Source organism: Tamandua tetradactyla, chromosome 12 (genome assembly GCF_023851605.1).
Source record: "Tamandua tetradactyla isolate mTamTet1 chromosome 12, mTamTet1.pri, whole genome shotgun sequence".
In the NCBI taxonomy this organism is placed as follows: domain Eukaryota; kingdom Metazoa; phylum Chordata; class Mammalia; order Pilosa; family Myrmecophagidae; genus Tamandua; species Tamandua tetradactyla.
This window is the reverse complement of record NC_135338.1, coordinates 81,071,555-81,095,724: the sequence shown is the minus strand read 5'-3', so window position 1 is coordinate 81,095,724 and position 24,170 is coordinate 81,071,555. Positions and strand designations below refer to the sequence as shown.

General features: G+C 39.4%; 1 protein-coding gene across 1 annotated transcript in view; it reads right to left on the bottom strand.

The window, feature by feature from the left end:
* TRPM1 (transient receptor potential cation channel subfamily M member 1) overlaps nt 1–24,170 on the bottom strand; it is a 115,896-nt gene that overhangs the window by 29,336 nt on the left and 62,390 nt on the right. Inside the window, exons 16-21 of the mRNA XM_077122326.1 lie at nt 22,785–23,077; nt 21,035–21,263; nt 14,096–14,218; nt 13,275–13,406; nt 11,236–11,364; nt 8,884–9,135 (exon numbers count right to left, since the gene is read on the bottom strand). Of these exons, the coding sequence (XP_076978441.1) occupies nt 8,884–9,135; nt 11,236–11,364; nt 13,275–13,406; nt 14,096–14,218; nt 21,035–21,263; nt 22,785–23,077 (1,158 nt within the window). The remainder of the gene's footprint in view (nt 1–8,883; nt 9,136–11,235; nt 11,365–13,274; nt 13,407–14,095; nt 14,219–21,034; nt 21,264–22,784; nt 23,078–24,170) is intronic.

Here is a 24,170-nt window from a genome sequence, read left to right as displayed (position 1 = left end):
TTTATCACCAGTGTCGCTTATCTGCAGTCCTGTGGGGTACATTCCTTTCTTTCATTTTCTTGGAAAATCCCTGCAGGTCAATTGCTTTTGTTTTCTGGAAAATCCCTTCTTGAAAAGCATCCCTCCCTGCAATACCCGATGTAGGTGGCCATTTTATTTTACTTAACAGTTCCCCCTTTTGGACATTTTCCAATGACCTCATTGGAGACTTGACCACACTCCAGTCATCACCTTTGGTTTCTTTTCTTGTCAGGTGGTCAAATAGGCTCTGTTATCACTCTGTCCCTTTATTCCTTTTCTTAATTGCAGTAAGATTGGTTGGGTGGTTGTTCAATCACATTTAAGACCCTTGGAGTGGAGTTATTTATTCAGTTGGGTGGATTATGGATACAACCCTCTCTTGGATTCAGGGTGTCTATTATTTTTATTTTTAGTCTCAGTCCACTAGAGACAATCTCATTTCTATCTCACTTTTCTTTTGACTAGGTATCTTTTTGTTGTTGTTGTTTTGTTTTGTTTTGTTTTTACGTGGGTAGGCACTGGGAATCGAACCTGGGACCTCTGGCATGGCAGGCAAGCATTCCTGCCTGCTGAGCCACCATGGCCTGCCCATGACTAGGTATCTTGAGAAATCATTTGCCTTGAGGGTGATGAATTTGCACAGACTTTTGAAACACAGTTTGTACAATGAGAAATAAAAACACAGACTGATAATCATCATTACAAGCATACATCCAAGGTGTACAAGTTGTCTGTAGTTTATAAAACAGATGCAAAATAGCTCAGACAGGCCCCACAATCACATGAACCAATTCCTTAATAAATCTCACTATATATTGAAAAAATTAGACAAAATATTCTGGCCTATATTTGTTTGCAAGAGTTTTCAGTGAAACAGAAAAAAAACCATCTATGGATGACAGATACTGTTCTACAAAAGTGAAAATTCTGATAGAATTTCATTAAATATTTTTTTAAGAATAACTGAAAATCTAACTAATAACACTATACTGTGGTCTAATATCAGGCAGCCTCTAAGTCATATTACTCAGATGGTTAAGAAAAACCTTTTACAACTTCTGAGAGCAGACCAATAATTCAAAAAAATTTTGTCATTTTAGGGGCAAGAAAACCAAGTCCTAGGTTTTCATTAGATACTGTCTGATAAGAAAACTCTTAAAAATCTTATAAACCTATCAGATCTTAGCTAATCTTGACCACAACAGATGAAATAAACTCCTTTACTACAAACCTACAACTTTATATATCCATGCAGGTTCTGTCTTATACATTCCTGTTTCTTATTCTGCAACGAACAGATTTTACTTTAAGACAAAATTACTCTCTTTTCCCTTAACAAAAATACATCCTGCATACTTTACATATTTAAGTTACCAAAAAGATCTTGGAAATTGTCCTCAAGCTGATTTCTTACAAAACACAATAACTCTTGTTATAAAGTTTGTCGGAATAATAACTCAATTTGGCTAAACACAAATTTACATTTTTCATCATCTTAAATATCAAAAGAGATAATGTTAATTTATTTGATCAGTAAACCTGTATAAATTTAGGAAGAACATACTTAAGTACAATAAAATGGTATGCTTGTATTATACTTAATATCGATAACTCAGAAGACATTGCTGTTTTATTTCACAAACAATACTAAATTAGCCCTGTTTGTCAAAAGTGTACTTAAATTAAATGAATTGTATTTTATAAAACATTTAGATTCAGTTTATAAAGACACTATTTTCATTGGAAATATCAGAAGTTTGGTTTTCTTGATTTCTGGGAGTTTAGGAGTATTGTTATATATGCCCTTATTTATCTCTAAGCCAGTTTGAATAGAGTGCTTTTAAGGAATTTTATAAGCTAATTTGTTAATAGCATCTTGAAGTAGTAAAAATATCATCCATCAAACATACCTTCAGTTAAAATTTTTTCAGCCATCAGTCATATGTAAAAAACAAAGAAAACATAAAAATATAAAACTCACTACTTTATATAAAAGAGCTAGCTTTCTGTCCTTGCCACACTCTTATATTTTAATCAGAATTTTGTTCTTGACAGATGGGGCAAATTGAGGTTAACTGCTTAATACAAGGGCTAAAGATTTACCATTCATATTTATGGAGGAGACTCTTAAGATTTTCCTTGCCTTGATGTGTAATCTTTATTTTTCTTTTTTGCCCTACTTCTCAGATTTATTGTGGAAAGAGGGATCCTGTTGGGCCCTTTCCAGGTTGGTCCAAACAGCTTTTGCTTCCCAGGATTTAGCATCTGAGGTTCCGGTTAATGTGGGTACAAGCTGCTGTAGGTCATAACCTGGGATCTAAATTCTCCTATGAATAATTATGCCCCTGAGTTCCATCTTTATCACAGGTTGCAGTGGCAGTGGTTGAAATACCAGTCTGTGGAAGGTCTAATCTTAAAAGGTATCTGTGAATTTTCTTTTATTTCTCATCTCCTAAGTAAAAGGGTAAATGAGAAAGAAGGTTAGTAGATTCAAATTAATTAGGCAAAGGAGGATAATAAGAAGGGGCTGAAGTCACAATTGGAGTCAAGTCAGATTGTCTACAGCCCTTGCTGATTGTCTTGGCTTCTAGTTTAAATTTTTTTTTTTTGTTTCCCCTAATTGGCTTTTGTAAGGAATCTTTTAATGAGGCTATTTTTGGAATCACTAATTTTTTTTTATGCCTCTAAACACCAATCAATATATGCATCCCTTTGGGTTTTTTTTTGGAGATGTGGAATTTCTAATTTTCCAAATGCCCTCTAAGAGAAACTATCTCAGTTAAGACTACCACATTCTGGTAATTTTAAATTGCCCTTAGTAAAATCTGGCCATTTTTGTAAACACAGACAAGTTCAGGGTCCATACTTCTAAAACGTGTATCCAGTTGGCATTCCAGCCACAGGAACCCCAGATTTCAATTTTTTTTTAACAAAGAAGACCTGAATTTACTTACTTGGAATCTCAGGTTTGATCACCAGTTCTGTTTTATATGGACTCCAACCAGACCCTTAGTCTGATCTCTAGAGTTTAGCACTCAATTATGAAGCTCAGATCTGAAAGGAACTTCCCTGTGGACCTCTGGTGCGGTGAAAGAGCAGGCTCAGAGGGTATATTTACTTGGTCTTCTCGCTGCCTCCAGGGTCCCTTGGGTTCTCCTTCAGATCACATTTCTTACCTTAAAACTACTAAAAAATATTAGATAAGATATCATTTATGGGAGTTTATTTGATCCGTTTACAATTCATGAATCGGGCAGCATCCCAACCGCATGTGGAACATAGCTCCACGGAGGGAGTGGGAAGGGGGAGCCTATATAGGGCAAATGCAGAAACAAGTAAGGAAATAATGGTCTTATTGAATGATGTTATATTTCTATTTTACGTAAAAGGATCATATAAAGTGGAGAGAATATATACATTGATGAGTATGGTATACTTGTCCATTCTGAGGAGCTAATTATATTGGACCAAAACAGGTTTATCACCTGGTATTGCTTCTCTGTAATCCTGTAGGGTGCATTCCCTTGTTTCATTTTATTGGACACCCCTGCAGGTCAAGTGTTTTCATCTTCTAGTAAATACTTTCTAGGAAAAAGGTTGTGCTAGTTTGAAAGGATTATGTACATAGAAAAGCCAAATTTTAAACCTGATCCAATCTTGTGGGAGCAACATTTCTTTTTATACCTATTCAATGAAGTAGGTTGAATATTTTGATTAGATTATCTCTGTGGAGATGTGGCACACCCAATTGTGGGCATTAACTTTTTGATTAGATGAAGAGGTAACTACACCCATTCCAGGTGGGTCTTGATTAGTTTACTGGAATCCTTTAAAAGAGGAAACGTTTTGAAAAGAGTCCTTTTTTAGAGCCATGAGAACCACTAGAGCCCACACAGCCAGAGACCTTTGGAGATGAAGAAGGAAAACGTCCCCAGGGTAGCTTCATTAAACAGGAAGCCTAGAGCGAAAGCGCGCAGATGTTGCTGTGTTCACCATGTGCCTTTCCAGTTGAGAGAGAAACCTTGTACTTCATCGGCCTTTCTTGAGTGAAGGTAACCTCTTGTTGGTGCCTTAATTTGGACATTTTTATAGATTTGCTTTAATTGGGATATTTTCATAGGCTTAGAAATGTAAACATGCACCTTAATAAATTCCCATTCTTAAAAGCCATTCCATTTTTGGTATATCACGGTTCCAGCAGTGAGTAAACTGGAACAGGCATCCTTCCCAGCAATGCCCAAGGCAGGTGCCCATTTTATTTGACTTCAGATATTGGACAGGTATAATTTCTAAGTTTGGAAATCCCTGAAGATGAGGGTCCTTTCTGGGATCAGTTAAGCCATCTCCCTTAGTTCAAAGCCACTTGGTTTATAAAGAATTATTCCTAAATTTAGAAGGTGTCCTTTATTCCAGAGTCAGTCCTAACACTGAGGCTTATTTTAGATAATGTTAGGATGAACTATTGGTTCATTGTTAGTTTCATATTCTATGGTCTGTTCTGAAGTAAACCTCACGTGGATTTGTCTTGGCCTAGTCACACAAATCGCCTGTGTTCACTCCAGGCCAAAGCTTTGCAGCTGCAGTGTGTCTAGAATATTTGCTGGGGAATAAACTTGGGCAGACTATGTCTCTGGCTTCTATTACATGTGAAAGAGTTATCAATCGGGTTATTATTGCCTTAGAAACTTTCTGAAATGGATGTAACCTCATGGAACCTCAAAGCCAGGGGGACCCTATGAAGAAATGCTGAAAAAATGTTTCCAGCCATAAATAGTATAAAAATATTTTGAGATATTTATTTTGCTACTGAATTATCATCGAATCAAAACTTGATGTTCTCTTATGTCCTGGGAAGGTAACCAAGCTCTGACAGAAGAGGAAGATGTTTTCTTTCATCTTACTGTCAAAATATCCCTTTCGATAATAAATCAGGAATAAAAAAATGAATTGGTCATTCTACAGTTTCAATATGATATAAAATAAGGAAACTAAGACATATACACACATATTCATACCAGGCACATAATTGCCATTTAACAGTCACTACACGATTTTATAAGTGGTAAAACATAGTCTTACGAGATTAAGTAATGTACTCAGCTATCGAAAGACCAGCCCACTTTGATTTTAAAGTTCATGACTTGACTTCAGTAAGACTCTATCAACAATATTTCCATTTATAACACTGATAAAAAATTATTTTATCAAAACTGAATCCTCAAACATAAGTCCCCTTGGTGCTGGATGGTACCATCTTTTGACTGTTTACTGGAATCCACATGGAAAGAGTAGACCAAAGACTTACCTGGAGTACAAAGCAGAGCATGCTGTAGCATCTGAGAAACCCCGTGCATTTGAGGGGATGAAGAGTTAGAGGATGGCCAAGGAGACATGTTGGAGTGGGGAAAAGTTTAGTAAGCATTTAAACATGCCACTGTAATGCCCTTTTAGTAGTTAGAAGTAGTTTAGAAATTGCTCTTGTGCTACAGCTACCAATATTTTTAACCTCATATCTTCTGGCTTCCACTCATTTCCCTGCTCTCCTTTACAAAAAAAGTCTTCAGAGGAGCTGTCTTTGCCCGCAGTCTTTTGAACCCATCCCAGTCTTCCTGTTTCCTCTCAAACCCCCAGTCTGCGATCTACCACTAGCATGGTCACTAAGTTGCTCACATTACTAAATTCAGTGGACCATTTTAGTCCTCACTGTACCCGGTCTATCAATGACATTGGATTTTGTTGATCTCTATTTCCTTCTTGAAGCAGTTTCCCGAATATTTTTCCATTTTCCTCTTGCTTCCTTGGCCCTTCCCATTGGCCATTCCTGGATTCTCTTCTTTTTCTTCCTCTAAAGCTTGACGTATGCGAGGACTTGGCCCAAGACCTTTTCTGTCTTTGTCTGTACTCACTCCCTTGGTAATTTCAGTTTACAAATGCTTACTTCTAACCTTGACTCTTTCCTTACACTCTAGATCTTTCCTCTGTGCCACAAATGCCAATTATGCATCTTCACTTGAGTCTAGTAGGCATTTCAGATTTATGATGTCCAAAACCAAACCCTCAATTCCCCTTTCCAAACCTGAACCTCCACCATTTCCAAACATGGCACCACCACTCACCACATTGCTCAGGCCAAAATCTTCGGAGCATCCTTGATTCCTCCTTTTCTCTCTCATCCTACCTCCAACCCATAATCAAACTCAGTTCTAGCTTCAAAATAAATCTGGGACTGACTGCAGTGGAGTGGGACCCCTCCACTGCTCCCACCCTGGGCCCATCTGCCTCCTTGCTGGTGGAGGCCTCCACTCCTGTATCTCCTCCAGCCTCAGGGACCCTTCCCAGTGTAAACAAGACTGCACCACAGTTTTGCTGAAATTCCTCACTGGCTGCCCTTCACACCTAGACGGCCTCAAGTCCTTCCATGCCCTGCTTGGGCCTGAGTGACCTCCCTGGCCTCCCTGGCCTCTCTCTACCCAGCCACACTGGTTTCCTTGGTACCTTCAATCTCACCAGCGAGGCCCAGCATCTGACCTTTCCTCTTGCTGTTTTCTTTACCTGGAAAGTCTTCCTTTGGGTGGTCTTAAAATGCACCTTCTTACTTCTCTCAGGACCCTGCTCAGACATTACCTTCTCTGAGAGAGTCTCTAGGGATACCTTATCTTAGCTTCCTAGGGCTGCTGAAACAAAGTGTCACAAACTGGGTGGCTTAAGACAACAGAAATATTTTCTTTCATAGTTCTGGAGGTCAGAAGAATGAAATCAAGGTGCAGCAGGGCTATGCTCCCTCTGAAACATGTAGGGGAGAATCCTTCCTTGCCTCTTCCAGCTCCTGGTGTTTATCGGCAACTGCTGGTGTTCTTTGCCTCACTTGTTGCATGGCTTTCTTTCTTTATCTGTCTGAGTCCAATTCTCCCCTTCTTATACAGAACACCAGTCATATTGGATTAGGGCCACCCTCATCCATTTTGGCTTCATCTTAGTAAATAACATCTGCAAAAACCCTATGTAATGATTAGGTTCTGGTGTCTACTTGATCAGTTGATGGTGCCCAGTTGTCTGGTTGGGCAAGCACTGGTCTAATCGTTACTGCAAGGATATTTTGCGGCTGGTTGATAAACCAGAAGGCTGGTTTATTAAATCATCAGTCAGTTGATTTCAGCCCTGGCTGATTACGTCTGCTATTAACAAAGGGTGCATCTCCCACAGTTGGATTTGGCCCAACTGTGGGAGGTGCATCCTTAAGAAAACGTTCAAGACAGAGAGAATCTTCACTTTTCCTTCAGCCAGCAAGCCTCTCCTGTGGAGTTCGTTGAGACACTTCATCAGAGTTGACAGCTTCAAAGCCTGCCCTGCAGATTTTGGACTCTTCCATTCCCATGGTTGTGTGAGACACTTTTACATATCTCATATTTACAGCTATCTCCTGTTAGTTCTGTTTCTCTAGAGAACCCTGGCTAATATACCCTATTTCCAAATAAGGTCACATTTACAGAACTGGGGATCAGGACTCAAACGTCTTTTGGGGGACATGAGTCAACCCCTACACCCTCCCCCCCAACTGAAAGAGAATTCCCTACTGCTCCCTCTCCATTTATGGCACTTAATATTTTTTGGCATACTAATCTCACCTGGCACAATTTTATGATTGACTTGTTTTTTCCTTCATTGTCTGCCTCCTTCATGGCATATCAGCTTTAAGGAGACCCTGATTTTTCCCATCTTGATACCTCTGGTACTATCAGTGCACTTAGTTGGCTCTCAAATATCTGTTGAATGGGTGAATGCCAGTGGGGCTTAATTCTCAGTTTAATCTGTTGGGGAATATCCTGGTTTCCATGTCAGTGGATCACCACTGTAAAATAGGAATTGAGGTGGAAGTGGCAGCCTCCCTGTCATCACCCGATTTCAACCAAAGGGGCCCTGATCCCCATTTCTGGTGCCTCCTAAGTTGCAGCCTTTGCCTGATTACTGCAGCAGAAACATTTGGCCTCCTTATTATCAGAAGGACTTGAGACAGGTGGCAGAGAACATGTCCAGCAGTAATGGTATTGGCCTTATCTTTGCCTGTGACCCTGGCCCTGGATCCTAGGTGTTGGCCTTGCTCCTTGTGATAGATCTGCCCCTTTTCCTCCCAGTTCTGTTACCCAACCTGGTCTGGCATTTTGCACCTGAGTCCCAGCCTCCAGGTTCCACATGGGCTCCTTTTCATGCCAAGAACCCCCTGGACAGGGACTGCCTGTCCACCAGCTCCACTGCCCCTTGACTGATACCCTGGCCAGGGAATATCCACTGCTACCTCTTGGTTGACCTCTCAAGGTTATCTGCCCACCCCCAGAACCTCCTCTTAAGCCTTGCTTCTGAGGCCTGCCCACACCCCTGTCCCATGAGAAGTCACTCATTTGAGCACCAGATACCACCTTCAATCTACATTTATTTGAAGAAAATTCATTTCACAGAAGTTTTGCTGAAACACTGGAAGATGCTCTGGGTTATTCCATGCACTGTCATGACCCTGTTTAAATGCTGCTTTGAATTTCAGATTATAACCTGTTGTTCTAATGTAACTGATCATGAGCTTGTGTTTGATTCCCTGCTAGCTAGATTGCAAACTCAAGGGCAGAATCCCCATCTCAATTTCAGTCCCTGCTTATGCCCAGCACACTAGAGCCCTCAATTCATGTTTGTCGATTGTATTCTATTAATTTAATTTATCAACATGTAGGAGAACTGTGTGTCTTAAAACAGAGAACATTTCCTGCAAAAGAAAGACCAAATGAAATTTAAAGAAATAATGACCAAGGCTGGTCTCATGTCCCAGGCACAGCCACGATGCCTTAGGTTACTCACGGGGGCATTAGTACTAACCATCTTTCCGATCATCATCACATAAGGCCCCAGATATTTGTTGACACCAAAGATGTCCAGGACGCGGATGTACCAGAAGATGATATCCACACAGTAGATCACTCGCCCATAGCCCATATACGGCTGGTTCTGCAGGCGAAGGATCACTCCAATCATGAATACGGAAATGGCCATGAGATCGGTGATGTTCCAATATTCCTGAAGCCAAACCTTTACTTTCTGGCTGAGCTTGCCTGGTTCTGACATGAGGATCTGAAAGCAACCCCCAAGAAAACAAAAGTGAAGCATGTTGCATTGGAAACTTCATCTTCTTAGACTCCTGGACAGGTAGGACTGGTGGAATGTTTCAGGGTATCTAGTCCCTTTTCCTGCTCAAAAGCTTTATCCCTAATCTTCTCTGGCAGAGAATGAACCACCTGTATCCCAAGTTCCAGTGTTTCATAAACACCTTTGTCAGGAAATGCCTACTGAATGATATCCTTCTGGCTGTACTTAAAACAGATTCTTTTTTATTTAGTTTCTTATTACGTGGTAATGTACTTGTTAACTCATGTTCCAGACTTTGTACAGGAGGAAAACTCCAGACCAGGGATGAATCTTACATGTTCTCACAGAGGGACAATTCACCTGGCGGAGACGGGACAATTGGTCTAGTAGTTATTTATTTGCAACAATTCTTTTTGCAACACAGAGGTGCAAGTTGAGACTGGTTTTCTTTATCTTCAGCATTAATCTTTCAAGATTACCACTGATTAAAGGACACTTCCTCAAGGTAAAACTGAAGATGTTTAACAACCAGGATAGCCTGGGCACACATAGAGTGATCCCAGTGGCCACAGTTATATCGCTGGAGCAGGGCTTTGGAATCAGGGTAGGTCGAGAGGACCTAAGGGGTAGGATGGAGCGATGGTTCTTTTTGAGCCAACACAGAAGAGATTCACTATCTTAGCAACCAGTGCATGCTGGCTGATGGCCACTCTCTCTTTCCAGTAACTGGGGGGTGGGCTCCTGGAGTAAAGAATGGTGTCTTAGCATATGCTTGGTACTCAGCATGGACCATGATGAAAACCCAGTTGTAACATTCACAGAACTTGAATGAAGCTGAACTAGAGACCAAAGAGTAGTAGAGAAAGGAGATGGGTTGGAAAACTCTAGATTTAGTATTCTTTTGGTTTCTATTACAATTATGTTGGCCCTTATTAACTCATAGCATCAAACTCCCTCTACCGAGAAGTCTGGAAGAAGTTTCTAGTAATATTTTTCAGTGCAGTGAATGGTGTAATAATAATTGTAATATAACAGTACTGGCTCTATGGCAGTGACTAGGAAATAAATGTGTGCACTTTTTCAGTTCAAGTTCATTTTTCCCCCTGGTTTGAAGTTTTCTCTTTCTAAGCTAATAGAATACATCAAAACTTGTAGATTTTATTAGAAAGAAAAGGACCTGGCCTGTAATTTCTCTGCTGCTTGATAGGATTGTCCTCTCTGAGTTGCATTTTAATTCTAAGAGTTCTGTGATGTAAGAACCATGTATTAGATGGTGTCTGTTCTTTTCCAATGCTTAGTTGAAAATACTGTTCATTCTGTTTGCAGCAGAAGCTTAGGTGCCTGGCCCAGACCTTCCCCACCCCACCCTGGGATCCTTACACCAGTTGGGTATGCCCATCCTCCCGTCTGCTGCAGGTGCTACAGGCAGCTCACACCTGCCACCTTCTTGGGAGGCCTGCCCTTGGGCAAGGGCAGCCACCTTGCTGGTCAGTGCCAGTGGCTGGCTGTGGGGGACAAATCTCTGCTCTTTTCGCTCAAGGTGAGACAGGCTCCACAGTGCCCCTTGTAGAATCTAGGCGAGGCCAGAGACCATCCTTACATCTTGCTTAGCTCCTTTCTCTTCCTGGCCCAAGACAATTGGCTCAGAGTTCTAGGTTATGGGAAAAAATTCATCTCTTGTATCTCTCTGTGTCTAGTCTCAATTTCCAGAAAACTAAGCCAACATTTGTACCCAGTTATAGTCATGGGTTCACCTCAGGTACCTGGAAGTACTTCTTTTACCATTTATACACTCAGGCCTGTTTTTTGGTTTGCTTTGTTTTAACACTAAAGTCATTTATTTTGCCCTCTGTTAAAATTTTCATATTCATTTCATATTGAAATTTTCATATTTCAATACCTTCATATTGGAGGTATAAGAGGTATAAGTCTTAAGTAAATGAATGCAATAAATTTGGGATTATAACCTCCAAGAGAAGTCTTCACTCACAGAACATGAGTGAAACGTTTTCTGCAATAAGGAATCTATATCTAAATTTGAAGTGTGTGTTTCGTGGGGTTCGTGTGGGCCTTTGGATTTATCACCTCTCGTATTTTCTCCAAAGCCAGGCTCACAATGTAGGAGATGACGATCCACTCCTGCAGAGAGGGCCACCGTTCCATACGCACCAGAATGACGTAGTTGAACAGCAGAAGGTAGCCCAAGTATGATATCTGAAAGAAAGGAAAGCTGTCAGGAATGTTTTGGGGAATAAAGTTTTGAAACCCTATTTTCAGGTTGCCACATCAAAAAGGAATCTTCATTTCCACCTTGACTGATTCATTTGGAAGAAACCTCTGTTCAAATCACCAGTACAGGTTTGAAGCAGGTTGGGAGGCATTTTAAACTTTGTCATGATATGGCCACTAGAATTTCATTTTCTACATAAAGATATATTTGTTGGTGTTGTCATCCTTGTGGGGAAAATTTGAGGTTGTACCAATTTATGATTAAAAAGATAGGGAAATTTTAAATAGTTTATTAGTGTGTCTCTTATACTCTTGGAAATTGGAAAATGTTACTTTCTTTTCTTGCCTCATAAATTCCGTCTTGAATCTTTCACTGCTAATTAGACATGGGAGTGGGAAGTTAGAAGGGAGGACATGAGAATGAATTGTCTGCCTAAGCATAGGAGGTGTACTAAGCATTCCTTTGGCTTGCATTAATAATTTCAATGATATGCTCTGGCCACAATTGGGTTCCTATCTTTGCGACAAGAACAGATGTGGAGCTGAAGGTGAGAGATGGATGAGGTATACAGGGATGAGGTATGGGATCAGAGAGGGTAGCCCAGGACTTCTCACTAGCACGCGTCTCTTCTGAAGTCTTGGGGAGGCCTTAGCAATTGTGTATTTGTGACTCTGTATTCTTTTTAAAGAATTTCTCCTCATCCATTGTATCAGGTTCAGGTCCAATAAAACGAATTTCTGTCCCCAGGGTTGGTGGTAAAATCCCCTGGATCTGCTATCTACTCTTTGCAGAAGGATTAGAGTCAGGGTTCTCAAACTTTAGGGTGTGTCAGAATGCACAGGGAAGCAATAAAATGTGCAGATTCCCTTGTACTCCCCTGGGCCCACTGAAGAATTTAGTGAGCCTAAGGCCCTAGGTTTAGCCCCTAAATGTGTACTTGTTAGACTCCTGGCCCAGCCTATCCTGCAGCATCTGTGGCTGAACTTTTCTGATGGCTAGACCCATCCCAGACCCTCTGTCTCCTGCCCCTGCCCACCCTCATGGCCTTGGACTAAGCTCCTCACATTCCATCACCATGTCTCACCATTATGCAGTCATAAATGGAGCCACAATACCAGGACCTTTCTGGCTTGGACTGTGGCATGGACCTTGGGATTTCTACAAGAAACCATGCCTATGGGACTGCATACCCTACCCATACCCCCACCCCTCCAGAGCAAAAGGTTGCCCCAGCCACTGAGCACCTATTCCCACTGGCACCCGCCTGAAGCTATGCAGCTTTCTCCAGCAGCTTTCTCATCTGCTCCAGCTTCCTCCCTCCTTTTTCCTGCCCATTTGCTAAAGTCCCAGCATGGGCATGGCTGGGGCATGGCTGGGGTCCCCGGTGCTGGTGGGTGGGCCATATTCTCAGAGCTGCTGAGACATTAGGCCAGGGGTGGGGTCAGGCGGATGTGTGACTGCCAAGGAGTTCAGTTTGGTGTGCACTTTAGAGGAGAGATGTCTTGATTTGCTCCCCTCTTCCAGGAGTTTACAATTTGGGTTTGACTACTCCCTTTCAGTAGCCTTACCATTTCATGAAAAATGGAGTCTGTGAGTTTGCTCACTGAAGCACCAGTCATTGATCTTTTCCTAATTTTATATCACTAAAGACATTTTTAAAGATCCTTCAACTTAAACAAATAGAAAATGGCTATTGTGTTTTATGACTTCGTGTTTGTGGGGCTAGGATGGCCATATTCCTGGAACAAAGACTTCGACATGAATGCATGACAAGATAGCTGGATTAAAATTTAGTTTAAATAACCTCTTTTTAAGTCCTTGAAATTTTTCTTGAGTCTAGCATATCTAAATATTCAAAACATGCCACTGGTAAATGCTAACAAAGAGGCCTTACTGTGTAAAACCAGAACTTGACAATGGGTGCGTTATAGAATTCACAGATTTTTGTTCCAATGGGAATGCTACTTTGCTTTTTGTGCTCGTTCTCCTCGTCCCCCTTTCTTGAGCCAGTGTCTGCATTTGCATCCTGGAAAACAGAACAGCACATGGCAAATAGATGGCTAAATAGGAAATGCAGTGTACTTCAGCTTAATATTTAATAGATGGGAACCCTGGAGAATAAGGAATGATAAAAAAAAAAATCCCCCCTTCCACACACACACACACAATACCTGAGATTCTACAAAAGTTTCATGAACTAACGAGGTCAGATAAGTCCTGAAACCCAGTGGGGCCAGCCTCTCCAGAACATCAACTAGTTCCATCCCTTTATCCCATATTATTGACACTCCTTTTCAACATGAAGAAGTTAGAATAGGCAAATTCCAAATACAGTGGGAGAAGGTTCAAAGAAGAAGGTAGAGTTATGACAGAGAAGACAGGATTTAACAAATGAGTATGACTGCTGAATCATTATATTGATATTTCTTTCAGTCTCCAGTGTCTTGGAACAGTGAGAAGGAAAAACCTGAAATTGTAGAACTATAACCCATACCAAACTCTGAAATCTGTTCTATAACTACTTGTTACAATGTACTTTGAAATTTATTGCTTTTATGTATATGTTATAATTCACAAGAAAAATGTTTTTTAAAAAAGGAAAACAAAGAACTATAAATTAAACCCCCCCCCCAATTACTGAGAACTCATGGTAAGAGAAATCTCAACAATTTTGAAAAGGAGAGCAAACTGATATTGTTCTGATCATGTTCTGACCACATTCTCATCTTCCTTTTCTTTGCCATCTTCATTTTCCTTGGATGTTTGATATGAGAAGTCATCATAGGTACGAAATTCCAAAAACAAGATGGTGGGGGGCAGAAGAATCCCCATTATAACCTGTAAGATGAGAAATAAATGTGGTTGTAAACTATGACAATTCTAGGAAACTTTCCTAGTGTAGTTAATTTTTTTTTATTATGGCTTTCAACCTTAGTCAATAACTGAGGAGACCTGACACATGTTTATCGCTGCTGTGATCTTCTATAGGTTATAAGTTTTCTCCCAGTAATCTGTACTTAAGAAGATCACAAAAGGGCTATTCCTACCAAATATTAAAACATATTATAAAACATCAATAATTAAAACAGTGAGGTGCAGGCACATGAATTGACAGGACAATGGGATAGAAGGTCTAGAAATAGACTTAAATAAACATAGGAAATTAGTATATGATAAAAGTAGCACCTGAATATTGAAAGAATGAAGATGGACTATTTAATGAATGGTGTTGGAAATTTGGGTGGTCATCTACAGTATAATTAAGTTGGAGTCATACATATTTACACTAGAATAAATTCCAATTATCTCAAAGATTTTATGGAAAAAATGAGAGAAAACATACTACATTTAATCCCAGGGGAATTCTTTCATAAGTGAGAGAAATCTTTCATAAATTCTTTCTGGTTATGCCTCAAAAATCCAGACACATTCAAAGAAAAGTTTGGTATTTTTGATACTTAAAAATCACATAGCAAAAAAAATGCCATAACCAAAGTAAAAAATAACTTATTGGAAAACATGTTTGTACATAAGCAAGGGAAGAATAAAATACAAAAGAGTACCTAGAAATCAAAAAGGAAAATTCTAACAACCCTAAAGAAAATGGTCAAAAGCTATATGAACTGAGAGACACATGCATTCTCATGAAAGTATACTCACTCTCACTCATAATAAGTTAAATGCAAAGTAACTATATGGAAATGCCCTTTCTTTAAACCATCAGATGGGTGAAAATTCAAAACTGTAATGATGCAATCCTGGTGAGACAGTAGAGAAATGGACACTTCTACACTGTTGCCAAAAGGGTATATTGGTACAACCTCCGAGAGGACAATTTTGTAAAACCTATTGGAATTGCAAGAGATATTCCCTTTGAGCCACCAACTCCACTTGTGGACATTTATCTAACAGATAGGTGAGATGCGATATGTGTCCAAGAGTGTTCATTATATTTTTGAGCTGTTGTTATATTTGTAGTGTTACTGAAATGGTTTAAGGCTTTTGTGATAGTGTGATGAAATGAATGTATTTCGTGCATGGTAAGATTTAGTGCTGCTCTAGACACAACTTAGTCTTGCCTTTTTTTAAGATGGCTTTTAATCTTTTTTTATATGATTTTTAAAGATTTAAAGAAATCTTTTTTTTATATGGCTTTTAATTATTTTGTAATATACAGGTTTGCTTACAGTTTGTTGAAGATCTAGACCTGTAGAGTTCCTCACAGAGTGGATTTTGGTGACTGCAAACTCGTGTGCAGTTGAACACATTTCCTGCCAATTGGCAGGAGGATGCAAAGTCTTGATCAGACTCAGGCAGGACTGTAGATGGTGTGTTCTCTCATCAGGTGGCAGATGGACTCTTTTGTTGATGTTAGCAGCTTTGATGCTCAATGCCAGATTCATTGGCTATTTCAGATTGGTGATATCTAATGCTATCATTTCTTTTTCATTTATTAGTTAGAATAATTTCATGAAGAGATGTCCCTCCCCCCACCAGATGGTTACCGAGTGGTATAGTTCATATAAGAATTACAGGATAAATGTTCGATTCTTTACCTTTATTTACAAAGTTTCAAGATAATGGATTGGCTTCCTATCATCCACTAAAGACAACTGATTTTTTTTTTTTAGTATTGCTATGAACTCATGGATTCTGTAATTATATTAGAGATTTTTAAATTTTATTTTATTTTATTTTTTGCATGAGCAGGCACCGGGAATCAAACCTGGGTCTCCAGCATGGCAGGCAAGAACTCTGCCTGCTGAGCCACCGTGGCCCTCCCCATAGTAGAGATTTTAAACATATCTCTAAACATACTTTACAGTTTTAAAAACTTATTTGCAATTAGTAATGCTACTGAAACTCAAACGCCGCCATCTTTTGGCCGGTGGAAGGTCTTTTAGTTGGTTCCTGGGTCCTTTTGATTTGATATCTGCTGTGTCAAGACGGTCCAGGCTCATCGTGTACATTTCCTGCTCCAGGAAGGCAACCATTTATCCAAGAAGCCCTGGCTTCAGTTAGTGAGAAATGGTATTTCAAGACCGGTCTGGAGGCTGGGGATCCTCATCGCTATGGTGTGGGTCAAATTGTTTCTGAGCTTTTTCAGTGGTCAGGGCTAGGATTGAGTTCCTATTGACACTTCCCATTAAAATTCAGGACTAGGCTTTCTACTTGTCCTTTTTGTGGAACTCGAGGGTGATAGAATTAAAATGCTTCACAGCTACTCCTTTGCTTTATTCCACTTTACAGTTCAGCTTAACAATGTTAATACGACTAGCATCAATTATTACTACTTAACAGTTAAGATTTTTTTCATAGATAATCCCCACCCCCCCATTTTAAAGACAGTGTTATATCGACATTATTAGATCATATAACATTACATACTTTATTTTCTTCCCTTTAACCCTCATTTAGTCTAGCATGGTGAGTAAATATATATTTGATGCCCTCATAAGTCCTTATATTGATGCCTCCCTGGTCATTCTGGTTGTTTGAAACTTCTACTATAATTGACTCTTCAGAAAGGACTCATACGAACAAGATTTCTCTGAGGTCTTACATGTTGGAAGCAGTTTTTGTGTGTCCTTTATATCTGACGGTCACTTTTGCTGGATATGAAATCTTTGCCTCACATTTTCTATCTGTAAGTATCTTAAACATGACACACCATTTTTTTTTCTGAAATAAATTGTTGCTGTTGATAATAATCTACTTTTCTTTTTCTTTTAAGCCACATGTTCTTTTTGCTTAGATGCCCAAAGAATTTTTTATTTTTCTTTAAAATCAAGTAATTTAACTAAATTACATCTTAACGTTGAATGCTCTAGGTAGATATATTCACTCTCACAATGTGTTTTTAAAATATATAGGTTCATATAAATTTTAGGGGGGAAATTTTTTTGAATTATAGTTTGAGAAATCACTTCTAGCTATTTCTGTTTTTAGTTCTTATGGATAATACCATATCTCTTAAGAATATAAATGCCAACTCTGCAAGTGAAACCATTGCATTCCCCTCTACATGTGATATGACATCCAAGGATGAAAGTCTACCTGGCAGCATGGGAGATGACTCCCAGGGATGAGCCTGGCCTGGCACTGTGGGATCAACAATGACATCTGACCAAAAGGGGGAAAAGAAGTGCAACACAGAAGGTATCAGTGGCGGAGAGAGTTCCAATAGAGTCGAGAGGCTGCTCTGGAAGTCACTCTTACACAAGCTTTAGTTAGACATTCCTATCTATCATAACTTGCCAAACCCCAACCGAAACCATTCTTGCCAATTCTAAAGAACACCTAGGGCTTTATATAAGATTCTACAAATGTTCCACACAGTAGGGTAACTTTCCAGAAACCTACAACCTCCAAATAGGTCCCTGGACCAGATAAGTCCTGAAAAGGAAAGGGCCCAGCCTCTCCAGAACATCAACTAGTTCTATCCCCCTATCCCATATTATTGACAGTCCCTTCCAACATGAAAATGTTAGAAAGGGCATAGACCAAATCCGCTAAAGAGTGGGAGAAAGATCAAAGGTCATGGTGGAGTTACACAGAGAAGGTAGGGTTTAACAAATGAGTATGAGTGCAGAAACATTATATTAAAAAAAAGAACACCGAAACAATAATTACTGCCAATTAGGCGTTGTGACCTTGTTACACATGTGAAACAATTATTAACAGGCAAAAATACTAAACCTGCATATTTGGTATTGCAAATATACTTATGCATGCGCAAGCATAAGATTCACAGTGAGAATCTACAGCTGTAGAAGCCTGAAAATGATTTACAGAAATTGTTAAATCATTAAAATTGAATCATTATTTTGATATTTCTTTTAGTCTCTAGTACCTTAGAGCAGTTAGAAATAAACACCTAAAATTGTGGAATTGTAACCCATACAAAACTCTGAAATCTGTTCTACAACTATTTGTTGCAATGTATTTTGAAATTTATTGCTTTTTTGTATATATTTTATTTTTCACACACAAAAAAAGAAAAAAGCAGAAGGAGGAGCATAACAGAGAAGACAGGATTTAACAAATGAGTATGTCTGCTGAATCATTATATTAATATTTCTTTTGGTCGCCAGTGACTTAGAGCAGTGAGAAGAAAAAATGAAAAATCATGGAACTGTAACCCATACCAAACTTTAAAATCTGTTCTATAACTACTAGTTAAAATGTACTTGGAAATTTATTGCTTTTTTGTATATATGCTATATTTCACAATAAAAATCGAATATAAACAATACCTTATATTGCTATTTCTTTGTTACTTAAATATTATCTACTTACATCCCGTTATCTTAGATGAGACTTTGTCTTATTTCATCCCATCCTCCTTTTCCCCCCATTTCTAATAGCCACACCAGGCAGTGTTCTCAGTTCCCACAAAGTTGCCTTCACATAATAAACTAAAACCTCTATATTTTTTCCAACAACTTTTAATGGTCTTTTGATTCCCCATTTTCTACTATGAAGATATTATCCTTTTCACCACTTCTTCCTTTCCCCTTCCAACACCCACTTTTTCCTGCTGTATTTTTGCTTTTGTATTTCTATACTTGATGATGTGTGTACTCTATTCAAGAATGTTTAAGTCTTCAATGCTTTGTCTAGAAGATTACTTGAAAGCTGAAAAATGACAGAAAGCATTTACATTTTATTATTTATCTTTTTTTCTTTTACTGCCCTGCTACATGGTGTGCTGTGATTATAATTCTAATATAGAATTGCAGTGCCACTTAAAAGAACATAATCTGGGTACAAAGGTCAAATGGTCTTTTTTTTTACATTCTACCCGTAGTTCAAAATCATTCCCAACTTTACCTTTAGTCATAATTGGGTCTTAAGATTTTTGTATGCAGTTTTTTGCTTTTCCTGGAATTTATGATTCTACTTTATTCTTAAGGTTTGTGGTGAACTGAAGCAGTATGCACTCCGGAAAAAGTTGTTCCTAAACAATCCATTGCTGTGGGGGTGAAACCATTGTAAGTAGGACTTTTTGATAATGGTATTTCAGTTAAGTTGTGGCCTACTCAATGAAGATGGGTCTTAATCCTATTACTGGAGTCCTTTATAAGTAGAATGAAATTCAGATAGGGAGAGAAAGCCACAGAGACAAGAAGCTGAAATTCAGTGGAAGCCAGAAGATAATGGAGAGGGCAACAGAGGCTGCTATATGCACGCCATGTGACAGAGGAGCCAAGGACCGAGGATCATGAGCCACCAGACCCAGAAGGCCAGCTTTGGGAAGAAAGCGTTGTCTTAATGAGGCCTTCATTCTAACTTTCTCTTGGCCTCAAAACCTTGAGCTAATAAATTTCCATTGTTTATGTCAACCCATTGCATGGTATTTGCCTGAGCAGGAAACTGAAATAAGAACTATAAACTGTTTTTTGTTTCCTAAATCATATTTCTGATATTTTGTAGCATCTTGTTTATTCTATTTATTGGGATAATTTCGACTCTTCCTGTGTACTTTCTTTTTGGATCCCTCTGACTTCTTGTGCTCATTTTGTCTGACTGCATTTTCATCCTGCGGCACAGTTTTCATACTGTGATTTTTAAATTCATAGCTCATTTCTTGCATTCCATATAATCTTGTAATTTGCATCCTTCTTGTACTGGAATACCTGCTGAAGTGATTTTTTTCTAGATAGGTATGTAGGGAGTTTATAGTTTAAATTTTTGCCTGTCAAGTAGATATCCTACATTCATGTTTTTAAATAGAGTAAAAAAAAAATCCAGATTTCAAATGTTTTTTCCCTTCAGAACTGTGAAGGCAACGTTCCACTGTTATCTAGATTTCAGCATTAATGATGAAAAGTCTGATGTCAATTTGATGGTCATTCTTTTGTACATGGCCTGTGTTATTTTCTTTAAAAGCTTTAAGAGCTTCTTTTTATTCTTGGCATTCTGAAAACTATTAGTATCCAGAATTATGATGTGTCATATTAGCTTAATGCATATATAAAATTGTACAGTTAGGAATAATGCTCATATCTTTAGGGAACTAAGCAAGACATTCAGTTTCTATACTACACAGTATAACATGTATTATCTTTTTGAGATAGATATAATTACCACTATTTTATAGCTGAGTTATCTGTATGTTAGGCTCTCTTCCTAAGATAACCTATCATTAACTGTAGTAAACAGCAGAGCTAGAATTTGATCCCAATACAATTTTCTTTCCATTACACCCCTTTTCAAACCCCTCCATAGCTTCATATCCTCTCATAACCTCCATGTAATGAGAAGAGCACAGTTAAAGTAATATAATACAATTTGAGACTTGTAAAGGAATTTATAGAAATACAGTTTAATTCTTTGCTTTGATGGTGGGTCGGTGACCTGTCCAAGGATACTCTATTAGTTAAGATGGGCTCCATTTTAACATTGATTGTGCTTAAAATTTCATGAGCAGAGTACACTGTAAGCTAAGCATGGTGGTTAATCAGGCTCTGGCATTACCAACTAAGATCTTAGGCAAGTTACTTAACCACAAATCTTTAGATTCCTCATCTATAAAAGAAGGGTTGTCATAGCATCTTCCACATTGGGGTTTGAAGAAGAATAAATGAAACAATCAAATGGTGCTAATTGTCCTTGTCATTCCTACTTGTCTGACAGCCATGTCACGCATACCTTTAGACCAGGGTTTTTCCTCATTCGTAGCCTCCCCATCCACATATCAGTCAATAACATCTGGCTGCAGGTGTGAGCTATAAAGTCTCGGTGTTTGGCTGCGACAGCCAGTTTGAGGCAGGTAGAGTTGCTCCAGTTCTTGAGCTCATAAGTCAGAAGTTTCATGGCAATCTGCTCATCATGCTTATAGGACTGGTCTAACAACTCAACAGCAAGTTGCCCAAAGTCTCTGGAAGAAAAAAAAATTGAATCTCTGGTGAAGCAGAATGGCCACAAGCTCTTCCTTTGATAGACATGCCTGCAGGGACATTATGGGACACAGGATAGAGAATCCTTGGTTGGAAGGGGCTTGTGGGGTGTATGCCTGGCTACTGGAGGTCCTGCCAGTGGTGGGGACTTCGTGCTTAGCCAATTTGGGGCTGACTCTGGTACGGGATCACTCTTGCTGCAAATGGAAGTTTAAGTTGACTCTAACATCTGCCCCTCAGGTTCTGGGACATGGAGACAAAAATCTTGTCCCTTAAGGAATGCACAGAACAGGGAGAGAGATCAAAGACAGCAAAATTGAGTTCCAACCCAGCACCTTTAGGGAATAGTGGCTACCCTTGGTGGGGGGGGGGGGGAATGAGAGGTGGGGTAGAGATTGAAAGGGGATGAAGGAGGGCTTCTAGTGGCTGGTAAGGTTCTATTTCTTGATCTGGGTGCTGGTGTATACAGGTGTGTTTCATGCATTTAGGAAAAATGCCCTTCTCTGTCTATGTTATATGTCCATAATGCATTAATTATAAAAGAATTCAACATTCTCAGTGCTATGATAGAATCAAAGTGTAGTTGCTCTGGAGGCTTAAGAGGAGGGAGGAACTAATTTTGGGAGGTCTGTTGGGGGAGTAGGAATGGAGTAATAACATAAAATGAATTTGAACATAAAATGTATTCCCTTTTCCACACAACCCTGATTCAGATATTCGACGGTAGTCATAAACATTCCCAGTTTCTTCAACATTTTTTTCACGGAATGAGGTTAAGATACCGTCCCATACTGATTACCCTTCTCTGTTTTTATTCCTCCATTTATAGAAGACTTTATTCCAATTATGAGCTGGGGATGAAGGAAGGTAGAATTATGTAGGGACGGGGGTGGGGTGGGGGGGAAATTGCCTTCTCTGTTTTTTGCAGATGAATGCTTCTCTGCAGCTCCTCCTGGCCTCAGTCCTGATTGGCTGCAGAGGTGAATTATTATCATGTGAGTTCTCTAGGAAGAGAAGGGACAGCATCAACATATCCTGCTGCAGTTGGCAGACTACCCATTTTTAGATAGTACTGCATTCCTAACATTTATAAATTGGCTAATAACTTTAGAAATCATCAAGTCCAATATGAAAGCATTGTGCTTTCAGAAAACGAAGATGTTAAGATGCTACCAGAGTTGCCCGCATGTGACTCAAGTCTGCAAAATTGTCTTCTTCGTGTTTCCTCTTGAAAATTCACTTAATCGTGCTCACATTAATATTGTTTTAACAATTTACAAGAGAAAGCAGTAAATGAAAAATAATGGCAATCCAGAAACTTTGGACCAGAAACATCTCACAGAAACAAATGGAAAAACATCATGATGATGGGTCACCGGATTTCTGAACGAGCATTTAGCATAACTGTACCTAAGTGAGAAGTCCATTTACCACTCCACTGAGGGGACAAGCACTCAGACCAAGCTTCTCTTGGGGTCCTCAAATTCCCTCCAGACACTAACTTTGAATTGTTGTCCAGATCCTGGGAGATGTCGTCCACCAGCTCGCTCTCGGAGGACTCATGGGCCATGGATTTGTAGAGCTTGCAGGCCACCAGCGCCTTGGCCATGCTCTCCTCGCCGCGCTGCCACAGGAAGACGGCCATCTTCTGGCGCTTCATCAGCACCGCCCACACCAGCAGCTCGTGGAAGGGGTAGCGGAATCGGCTCACGGCGGGGTCGTCCACATCGATGTCGGCCTCTTCCTCCCGTTTCTTCTTTTTCTTTTTCTTCCCTTTGGCTGGAGGCTCATCATCCTGAAGGGTGGGAAGCATATATTTGGTGGTTCTGCTATAGATGAGCCACAAAGGGCTTCAGAACTACAGCCAAGAAGAAAAATCTTGTTATCCGAGTAAAAGACTTCTTGTACACCTTAAGTTCCCGCTCCGTGTACTGATTCTTTCGAAAATATGAATATGTTTATTACAATAAAGCAACCATCTAAAACTGAATGAGCTGCAAAGGGATCCTGTTTTGGAATGACTTATAACCCTGCATTAACAGTTTTGTTCAGAAACCATTAACTGGGGAGATGCTGCAAACACAAACCAACCACAACTAAATGCAGAGAGCTCGATGGAGAAGGTAGAGTTGGTTTGTCTTCCCAGGGCAGTCTTCCAACAGCAGAATAACAACACTCATTTGCCAAACATAGCTGAACCGCAAATCGATAGGAAAAAATAGAAAAGAGGATGCACAAGTATGTTTTAGGCTTCCTTACTGCTATTTTAAGAAAGCAAACATTCAATTTTGGATGGGCACCATCATTTTATTTGTGTGGTACACATGGGAAGCAAACATCTCCCATTTCCTGAAGGGATCACGAGAGATGGTTGTGAAAATGGAGCAGGATCCTACCGAAAGACAGTTCCTGGTTGGGAGACCTGAGAGTGGAAAGGTGGGAGTTGCCAGGAACTCTGAGGGGAGGGGAGGTATTCAGAAGTAAATGTAATAATAGAAATGGATGCTTGCTCTTTGGCAAAGAGCTTTCCCATCAGCTACTGATGAGGAAATTATAAACTATTTAGAAATTGAATGCCATTGAAGGTTCTACTTACCCAAAACAGTGTTCAGAGAAAAATGTATACCTTTAATGAACATTACAGGGAAGACTGAAAATGAATGAACTTCACTTTTGAGTTGTCAGTAAAAGGAATACAGTACTCTACAGAAAGTATGTGGAAGAAATGAATAAAAATTAAAACACTCATAGGGAGGAGCCTGGCTCTATCATCATGGAATTGACAATGCCCTCTTAACCACAAGGGGGAAAAGAAATGAAACAGAATAAAGTTGCAGTTGCTAAGAGATTTCAAAGAGTTGAGAGATCATTCTAGATATTACTCTTGT